The 10,288-nt window shown below is 46.4% G+C and overlaps 1 protein-coding gene across 1 annotated transcript; it reads left to right on the forward strand.

Moving 5' to 3' along the window:
- Window positions 1–3,550: 3,550 nt before the first annotated feature.
- LOC115404893 (Krueppel-like factor 2) lies at window positions 3,551–5,375 on the forward strand. Its single transcript, XM_030114247.1, is given in 5 exon segments — window positions 3,551–3,939; window positions 4,129–4,879; window positions 4,882–5,043; window positions 5,159–5,176; window positions 5,179–5,375. Coding segments are annotated over 5 exon segments (1,158 nt in total). The 5' UTR covers window positions 3,551–3,867; the 3' UTR covers window positions 5,334–5,375.
- The last annotated feature ends 4,913 nt before the right edge of the window (window positions 5,376–10,288 follow it).

Consider the following 10,288-nt stretch of genomic DNA (forward strand, 5'->3'; position numbering starts at 1 on the left):
GGACAAACAAGACGGGCTGAAAATATGACAAGTTTCCACTGTCAGCGCTGTCGGCGGGGCAGGCATGTTTGGTTTGTAGTATTTCAGGGTCTTACAGCATGTTGGGATCAAGTTATTCAGGGTATTTCCAAAAAGAGGTTAGAAAGAAGACCAAAGAAGCTCTGGTTCTGTTTAGATCAACTGATGAGAAAAAAAACCTTTCGTGTTTGGAAATGCAGACACACAATACACACTTTTTGTTTGCAGGTGAAGGTTCCTGGTTCAGTTTAGCTTGTTGCAGGGTCCAAAAACATGTGTGGGAACTGTTTGGTTATTGTAAACTTCATGTACATGTGAAAGCGAGTGTGTTTGTCCTGTGATGTAGTGGTGACGTGCCCAGGGTGTAACCTGCCTGAGCTCATAGTCAGCTGGGATCGGCTCCGGCATCCCATGATTCCGAGTTTTATAGAAAGATATAAAAGACGGCTGGACTGATTGGTGCTGGAGAGTCAGACTTTCTCACATCAGGATCGATGCTGGATGCTTTTTTTTCCCTCAACTTCCAGTATCTGCAGAAGGTTAAAAACACCAGATCCTGTCTGTTCCTTCACACATGAGGCCCTTTAAGCTCTGGGAAATTCAAAAATCACATGAAATTTGATTTTTATTGTCTTTATCACATCTGAAATGGTCACGTCTCTTACTGGCCGTTATTACATTACTGTTTGCGTCTAGCACCTTGACTAGCAGAGCAACCAAAACTGGTGTTTCACAGTGGAAAAAAAAAGATGATTATAAAAATATAGTTTTAATTCACTGAATGACAAACTTAGGAAATGCAATCATGATTTCCAGACAAAGAATGGGAAAGAAAAGGTGTCATACAACAACAGCGGATCATAAAAATCATATTGAAAACTGTTTTTTTATCAAAAGAAAATAAATTCCACCCTTCACGAAACACACTAATGTCAAGGAAAGAATATTTTTCTGATCAAATGCAAAACAAAGAAAATGTTTATATTATCAGAATTTTTCATCGAAGAAATGCGCATCTTGTCTGATGTCATTAACATACTGAGAGAAACAGTCAGTTGATCGCTTCCAAGATGGTGTCGAATATCACCAAAACCTTCCAAAATTAGGAAAAAACAGTGTTGCAGTAAATTATGAGGATATGACTGTCAGTGGGTTCAGCAGTGGACAAAGTTCCCTAAATTTCATCTTTGTCGCATTAGGAAGGCGTTGAAGGCAGCTGAGTAACAGGGGAAGTGAGACGGCGCTCACTCTCACTGCAGCAGCCGGGCCGAGCACAGCGCCGGGGTCACGGCCAGGGGTCAGCGGTTCGGACACCAGGCCCGGCTGCTCGCCGGCGCTCCAAACACGTTTCCTCGCCGGCCGTGCCACTCTCCTACTGTGTGACGCACTTTCCACAGAACACACAGTGCCGATCAGAGATCAGGATGTGGAAAGCTCCCAGCTGCAGTCGGAGGGCTTTACTGGCGATGGGGGACGTGACAGCGTGATGAGCGGCGCTGTGCCATGCCAACCCCTCCCCCGAAAAAAAAAAAAAAAAAAAAGATTAACCAGGAACTGACCTGTTTTCACACGGCTCAGATCATCAACATCTTTTCACAGTGCCTGATGCAGAAAAGAGGAAGAGTTCCTATTTAGTGGTTTGAATTTGATCTCGAGATGCGTCAGTACAGTAATAGTGAAAATTTTTCTAACGGGCAAATATTGAGCACTTATAAAAACGTGAGAGTGTGTTGAGAGCTGGAGAATCAGATCGCAATCAGACGTTCTAGTTCAGACGAACAAAGAGAATCTTCAGGTCTGGGAAAACACTGACTAAATAAAAGTCTATAAAGTGAGTCATTGTTTTCGATACGTCTGATAAGGAGCAAACTCAGAGAAGCAGACAGTCACCAAGTAACCTCAACCGCCTGTTTCCAAGAAGGAAAAACCCTCAGCAGGCCACAGGGAGAACATGGTACTCCCCCCTTTTGCTGGATCTTTCTCTGAATCCAAAGAGGAAACCAGTGAAACGGCCAGAAACCTGTTGAACGCCAGCGGCCTGTTATCAGTGTGGTCGTTTGAACCAAAACTACACCAGAAACTCAAATTGTGATCGAGCGCATCGACCACAAGGCTTTGTTAAAATAAAGGCAGAATAGAACTCAAATTTACATTGAAATACAGGGTGGCAATGATACTGAATAATTTCAGTTGCTTCCTGGTGCAAATGGGCTTAATTTACCCGTGAATCCCATAATTGACATCCAGGATGGCCCCAGCTCCCTGCAGCCTCACAGACAGACAGATGGATAGATGGTCCCCTGTAGGGAGAAGGCTTGTTATTAATATCTCGACAAAATATGATGAATTTATTGTTTACAAGTCCACATACAGCTTTTGTGGCGAAATGGTCTGAAGCATCAATAACCACAACTCAAATAAAGATTATTCAGGACTGGAGAGCAATAAAACAATGCATAACAGTAAGATATTCATCTTCAAAACTCAATTTCTTGATGTTTTTAGACATGTTTTTGCTTCTTTTTTTTTTAATCTTTTTAATTCTTTTCGAGTGATTTTATATATTTCCAGGAGCATAAAGTGGCTCAAAGTCCAGAGTGATACAGAAGCTCGGCTTCATGACCTCAGAGGAAATCCTCTGAAATGCTTTGCGAGCATTCCTGTCCAGAAAACAATGCAGCGCATCGACATGTCCGAAACCAGATCTCCCTACTGAAACCGCGACAAGCACTCGGCTCGACTTGTAATGTAAATGCGGCCCCCTGTTTACGCCCCCCCCCCCCCCCCCCCCCCCACCCCCCCTGCCCGCTATATGCATGTGAATGGGATGTTACCTTCAAGTCACGAGCGCCGGGGACGCACTAAAGAGCCGTGAGACTGTTTAAAGAAGACACCGGCGCCTGTTTGGACAAGCCTGCTGTGAGGGAATAAAACCTAAAATGTTCATTACAGGTAATAATGAGCCCCAGAGCGAAACGCAGCAAACAGGTGGATGCGGCACACGCTGCTGTCATTTTTACTCCATTAATCACTTCACATCAAAGTGAATAAAGACTTGGTTTGGGTTCGGAACACTGATTTATTATAAGGGATTCAAAAAAATACTGTAACCACGAAGAGGAATGAGGGGGGGAGCAATGCCACATCAAAAAATCCAGTTGAATTTGATGTTTTTTTGGACATTTGGGATTCAGATTCTCTCAGATGTGTGTGCCACGAATCTCCTCTCATTAAATTCTTGTTTCTTTAACCCAGTGCTCCGAATCTAATTATATTTTATTACTATCCCTCATAAAAAAAAAAGAAGACATATCTCTTTGGTGTCGCCGTGATTAAGTGCGGGGAGCTGCCGGAGCGGCTCGGCTTCCAGCAGTTTCTGTCATTAGACTTGTTCTTTTCAGTGAATTACGTAAGTACGGATGGTTGCTATTGCCCGTGTTTATTTGATTTTTTTTGGGGGCCGGGCTGAGCGTGGAGGGGAGTGTCCCGCGCTTAAAGGCTGCTGCGCGCTCCCCGGCCAGTCTGAGCTACACTGAGCCTGCGGACCTGAAGCAGTGGGCTTTATAAAGAGCTAAATTTACCAAATTTACGTTGTTTCCTGAGCTCTCACAATTGGTCAGGCGGGCCCGGGCTAGAGGGTTATAAGGTTTGGAGGACCTCCTACCCCTCTAAAAAGTTTGTTCATGTACTCGGGGCGCAGCTTGTGGAGAGAGGCGACAGTGAGCTGAGGCGCACGGACGGACTCGGCGCGGCTGCCGCTCGACACGACGCGACTTTGACGAGAGACAGTTGTCATTTAAAAGAAAAAAAAAAAACAAACAAAAAAAAAAAAAAAAACAAACCAAAACGATGGCCTTAACTGGAGTGATGCTACCGTCTTTTTCGACATTCTCAAACCAAAGAGAAAAAACCTGGGAAAATGTAAGTTGTCCGATCCTGGCATTGTTTTCTGAAAAGTTTAATGGGAAACGTGATTTCTCATTTTCACTAGAAATACACCACTTTTTCGCGCTGTTTTACCTGGAGTGCAAAATCAGTTGAGGAGAGTTTTGCGCATTGTTTTGTATCTTCATTCATGTCTTAATGTCTCGTGTCTCCTCACTCCTGCAGAGATGGAAAGGGGAGATGGACAAACTGGTTTCCACCAACTGCTCCATGCTTGAGATGGTACAGAACCTGGACAGTCACGGCAAAAAGGACGACGAGGATCTCAGTAATTACTTGGATCTGGATTTTATACTCTCGAACACGACCGGGTCGGACAGCGCGGCGGACTTCGTCGGCACCACCGATCCCAGCATGTACTCGACTGGAAACTCGGTGCCATCGTACCCGGCAGACGACCACCGCTCCCCGCCGCCCCCATACGGCGCCAGTCTTATGACAGAGCTCCTGCGCTCAGAAGGAACCTGCAACTATGGCATTACGCGCAACCCTGGCATTCAGGGGAGGTTTTATGTCAACACGGCGCCTTTCCCCCGCCCGGACAACATCAAAGTGGAGCCACCCATGGACAGTTACGGCCCGGTCATGGGCATGGTGCCACAGAGCTGCAGCAAGATCAAGCAGGAGGGCAACGTCTCGTGCATGATGTCCTTCGAGCAGCCGCGGGTGGCCATCTCCCCCCGGGCTGCCAGCAGCATGACCCCCCCGCTCAGCCCCGACGACCAGGGCGCGTCGGACTGCCAGACGCAGCTGTGCCAGCAGCCCATGAACTTCCAGCAGAAGTATCACGCGCCGGCGGCTTTCCAGCACCACCCTCAGGCTCACCAGATGCAGATGCCTTACCACGCTCCGCACCCGGGCTTCGGCATGTATGACGAGAGCCTCAGCCTGCAGCCGGGCGCGCAGCGCGTGATGCTCACCCGCCCTCGTCGCCGCTCGAGCTGCTGGAGTCCAAACCAAAGAGGGGTCGGCGCACGTGGCCGCGGAAGCGCACGGCCACGCACACCTGCACCTTCGCCGGGTGCGGGAAGACGTACACCAAGAGCTCTCACCTGAAGGCACATCTCCGAACTCACACCGGTAAGTTTTCACCCACGGAAGCTGCCGCGGGCTCGTGCGTAATTACGCACGCTGTCTCCAGTCGCCTCGACTTTCTGCGCAAGCCGTTAACGAATTGCATGTGTTCTTCTTGCAGGCGAGAAGCCGTACCACTGCAGTGGGAAGGCTGTGGATGGAAGTTCGCCCGTTCGGACGAACTGACGCGCCATTTCCGAAAACACACCGGACACAGGCCCTTCCAGTGCCACCTGTGCGAGCGTGCCTTCTCCAGGTCTGACCACCTGGCGCTTCACATGAAGAGGCACATGTGAAGGAGCCCAAACAAGGACTTGGGGTTTCATGGGTGGGGTTGTGTATTTTATTTCAATTCCATTGTATTTTTTTTTTTTTTATTTAAAATGTTCTCCAACATGACCAAAGTCTTTTTTTATATAATATTGAAAAAAAAGAAGTTTTAGTTTAGTGTTTTCTTAATAATGTAGCTGGTACTACTTTGGTTCTATGAAAGCTTTAGAAAAGCTTTGTTTGCTTTACAGCAGGCAGACCAAGAAGGGGCTGGCCCTGTATATACTACTCTTCCTTGACAGAACTGGAATGCTGTGTTTGACACAAAAGTGCCTTTCTATGACTGTGCTACTGTAAAACTCTTTGTGTGACAGAACTACGTGGCCAAAAAACTGTACATGTTCTTGTTGACAGGAGTGAAATGCACATACAGTTGCCTAACATGTGCAAAGACAATGTTTTATTTAAAACTGCCTCAGTGTCTGAACGGCCGTTTCCCAACTCTTTTGGACGCTTTCTCCCATTTGGAACTGTTATTTTCTCGGTGTGAAACTCTTGGATCCAGCCCCTCTGTACACTATCAGGGCTTGATGTCCTGTGCATTATTTTTACTTAAATTTATATAAATAAGTACATGGATTTTATACTGTAAAATGTGTATTTTGTAAATATTAAAAAGAATGGAACTCAACGCCGGGCGTGGGAAGTCATTTTCATGTGCTTAGTCATTTTAGGTACATGTTGTTCACACATTCAGCTTAATTGACCACATCCACCCAGCTGCAAGTTTCTTAACTGGGCTTTAAAAAAGAAAGGAAAAAAACAAAAACAAAAAAAAAGAAGCAACGGTTGCAGCAGATCTGCACATCAGCTCCACTAAATATGTTATCCATCTCTCAAGTTTTATCCTCAGATTTTAAAACACTTGATTTCCACTGTGATGTTTTGCAGCTGCAAGACAGAGGAGGGCAGCCACTTGTGGGCTTAGCCTATAAATACAAACACTCCATTTCCATAAACAGAGTGAGCCAGGACGTCTGGACAGAGGGGCACAGCAAACCCTCATCAGGGAGCCCTTAGACTCCATTTCTGATGGGTAGAAATTATAGTAGGACATCAAAGGGCCTTAATACTACAATTACACAGAGTCACTGTGCACTACAGTTTCAAAGTAGCCAAGTCCGTGCACATGATGCCTGCACGGTGTCACTGAGCATTTGTTTCTCCCGCATCAAAGGCTGCATTGAGCACACGTATCAAATCCAGATGGCATGTCAGAAAATACAACCATTTTTTTCTTCATTTAACTTCAGAAAATTTGTAGTCCTCTTTATTTTCACCTCAAACTTTGAAAGTGTTGACAAAGGTTAAAAAAAAAAAAAAAAACAGGAAGTGCACACCAGGTCAAAAATATCTTCCCTGGTAGATGCAAATGTATCACTCTCATTTCACCTTTTTTGTTCCAATATCTCTGCAGAACAGGGACAGACAAAAATAACCCATCCTGAACTCAGCTACCAAATATTCCCACACACAAAAAAAAGCTGAGAAATGGTATAAAAAATGCTATATTCATCTTTTTTTAAATCAGACATCTTGTATACCTGCTCAGTCCAAGACGTCGGAATGAAATTGGAGCTCATGCACAGGGAGAACATGCAAACTCCACACAGAAAGGCCTCGAGCACTGCTGAGATTATTCTGCAGTCAAACAAAAACACCGATTCACTCTTTCTTTCTTTGTAACATTAAAGACAGGAGACTTACCATGTTCCAGGAATGTTAAAAAAACAAAAAAACACATTTTATTGAACTACAGCTTGTTAGTTTTTAGAGCACAAAACTCATGATTTTATTATAATCACATACATACTGTGCAGTGTAACATGTTACAGTATTGATATGTTGATAAATAAGTCGCCGTCATTCTGCACACGTCCAGGAAGCTCTGGAAAATAGAGTTCATATCATATGCCAAATAAACCTGATTAGTGTTGAACAATTACATAAATGCAATATTTTAAGGCGTGTGAAGAAATGCCCTCCGACTGGATCATAAGACAAAAGTCCACAGGAACTATATATTAAAAAAAAAAAAGGAAAAAAGAAATAAGATCCAACAGTTGATTTAAGTTAAAAGAGGAAAAAGCTGGAAGCACACAGAGCTGTGCACCACTGGGAGAGTAAAAGAGGGGGGCAGAGTGTAACAGCACCAGTGTAAATGTAGGTTTACATGTTTTTCTCCATTTTTAGAGGCTTCACTTGTGCAACAGTCCAAGTGGGTGTTAAGAGAAGGCTACCAATCATGAAGCAAACACAAGCTGCTGACATCAGAGGGTGGTAAACGGCACCCTGGGAGGACGCAGCTCCAGCTCGGAGGGAGGAAGACCTGAATGATTATCGCGAGCAACGTCGGGCTTCCACTGTTGTCCGAAATCCCTTTCCATCCATGCACCGCAAACGGCAGAAACAGTACATAATAAGGCATAAACGTCAAAAGCACTTGTTACATTTTTTGAGATAAGAATCTAAATCATGCTACTGATGATCGGATCGCTGAGCTCCAGTCCTTTATGACAGGTTTGTTTCTACAGACAGGCTCCAAATCTCGTACGTTAAAACATCACCTAGAAATATCTACAGCGCGTGTTTGTTTAAAAAAAAAAAAAAAAAAGACAAAAAAAAAAACACAGACACATTTATTATGACACAAACTCAATCTTACGCCAACACAGTAGTTAGCCTGCGCAGTTGGACTTTCATTTTGTATTTCTGGGAGTAATTGAAGACTATATATAAAAAGTTTGCAGTGCATTTTGCTCCATACACTCCTGACTCACTGCTCGTGTTTATAAATTAAACTGTAAAACATTCTTAAAAGTTCTCCACTCCAACAATCATGCTTTAGGATAAGGCAGGTTGATTAGATAACAAGTAGCTGGATAAAGGTTGCAGTAAAGTAAAGCCTGCAGGTTTGGGCTGCGCTGAATCACCATGTTCTTGCAGGATGAAGCGCAGGCTCAAATTAAGTGGCTCCGTATTGTCCTTGATTATAGTTGCCGTGTAGTTTTGGGAGCAATCAACCTTGACCGGTTGCTAAATGCGGAGTCGTGTGCCACGGGGTCCAGTCGGCGCTTTTCGGAGACGCCGCTCGCTTGACGCAAATTGGAAACAGGGGGCTGGCTGGTCGCGTCGGGGCCGGCGTGGTGAAGGGAGAGGACGGGAGGCTGCGTGCGGAGCGTTGGGGTGGGGGGGGGGGGGTGGCGGCCCGGCTCAGGCGTTGGGCATGTCGGCTCGGCTGAGAGCGATGGCCAGCTCCAGGTCCTGCTCCTGGAGCCGCAGCCTCCTCAGCCTCTCCTGCTCCTCGCTCGCTCTCCCGCTTGGCCCACTCCAGCTGCTGACTCTCACTTCCAAACTGGAGCCGAGACACAAAACATCAGATGTGAACCGAGAAAAAAAATAGAGTGACAGTAAGAAAAACACGGCTTCCAATCACTGGGTGATGTGAAATCAAGAGTTTCTAATTAAAAAAGCTGAATTAAACAGTGAAATGAGTTAAATTGAAAATACGGGTATCATCAGAAAACAGCTAAGAAAGCAAGAGCAGAAGTTTGGGGAAAAAAAAAAAAACGTAATCATGATACACATCAAGGCTCCAGTAGCATGAATTACTGGTCAAGTGTTTCCCCACATTGCTTGAATCGACGTCGCCGAGGGATCTTTAAGGAAAATAAGCATGCTCATGAATCACAGGATTGGGATTGTGCAGTGCGAGCGGCGTTTGTCACATGCAGGAGACTGACCACCACACCCCTCCGTACAGTCTTACCTCCACAGGTTCGGATCCTGGCAGAAAAACGAAAAAATTACAACACGGGAGCTCGACACAGAGGACAATCACAAATCCGGTTTCACAGCACTCGCACTCGCACGAGGGCAAATAAATTCAAAACCAAACGCACGGAAGCTGCCATGCATCACCTCTCCGCCGGAGAGCACACTCAGCCGGCGGCCTGACGAGACGGCAGAGCGGCGGAAGACGGGAGACAAAGAGGCAGATTTACTCCGTGGTGTCCTGCTCGGAGGCATGTCACGCTCTGACAGCCAGTAAGCCTGGAGCTTACACCTGAGGGGTTGAGAAAGAGGCTGCCGGAGCGCTACCTGACCAGGCAGGCTCGCTAACTTACTAAATTGCCCGTAAATCCCCGCTTCCTGTCAAAAGCTGAAGCCAGAAATGACGGAACGCTGCAGAGCCCTTCATGAGGCGGACGGAGGCGACTACGACTGCGTAGAGACGGACACTGCGGGCGTCGGACATGCGGTCGAAAAAAGACCTCAGACAAGTTGTTAGTCTGCAGCGAGAGCGGACGGTCCGGCGGGTTGCCCGCGGACGCCGCCACCGTCTGAGAGCCGACGCCCGGAGCCTTCAGCCCGGCGGCGAGAGCAGCAGCTCATGCACACAGAAGCTACTGGACCCGGCGAGAAAGCTGCCAGCGCGCTACACTTACAGAGCCAAAGTCTGCAAAACCCAGGACAGTCTCTGGACGCTTTGGAAACAAAGGGGTCTGTGGAGCAGACGCTCTGGGGCGGCTCGGCTGCGCTCAAACCCGGCGCACCTAGTGGAGGACACGTGAATACGTCAATAAATCACCGGTTCCACTCCGGAGACAGGCGGCGTAAAGATGCTGACACCTAAAGAGTCTGATGGGAAAACAAGTTCACACTTCAAAAAGGCTCCAACGTGTATTGAGCGCCGCTAAATAGTCACAGGAAGCCGCCAGCTGTAGGCTGGTGTATGCAGAGCAGCCAGGCAGTGGAAAGCAATATTGGTTCAAAAAAAGGTGTCAACCGCATTTTTGAGTAAAGCTCAGTGATGCATTGAAGCCTAAACATGCACAGGGTTGCTTTTTTTTTTCGAAGATGTAATTGTGGAGATGGTGATCCGCCCTTGACAGTAAGCTTTGAGTGCATTTCCCATCAT

The sequence above is a fragment of the Salarias fasciatus genome, chromosome 18, assembly GCF_902148845.1.
Source record: "Salarias fasciatus chromosome 18, fSalaFa1.1, whole genome shotgun sequence".
Classification (NCBI taxonomy): domain Eukaryota; kingdom Metazoa; phylum Chordata; class Actinopteri; order Blenniiformes; family Blenniidae; genus Salarias; species Salarias fasciatus.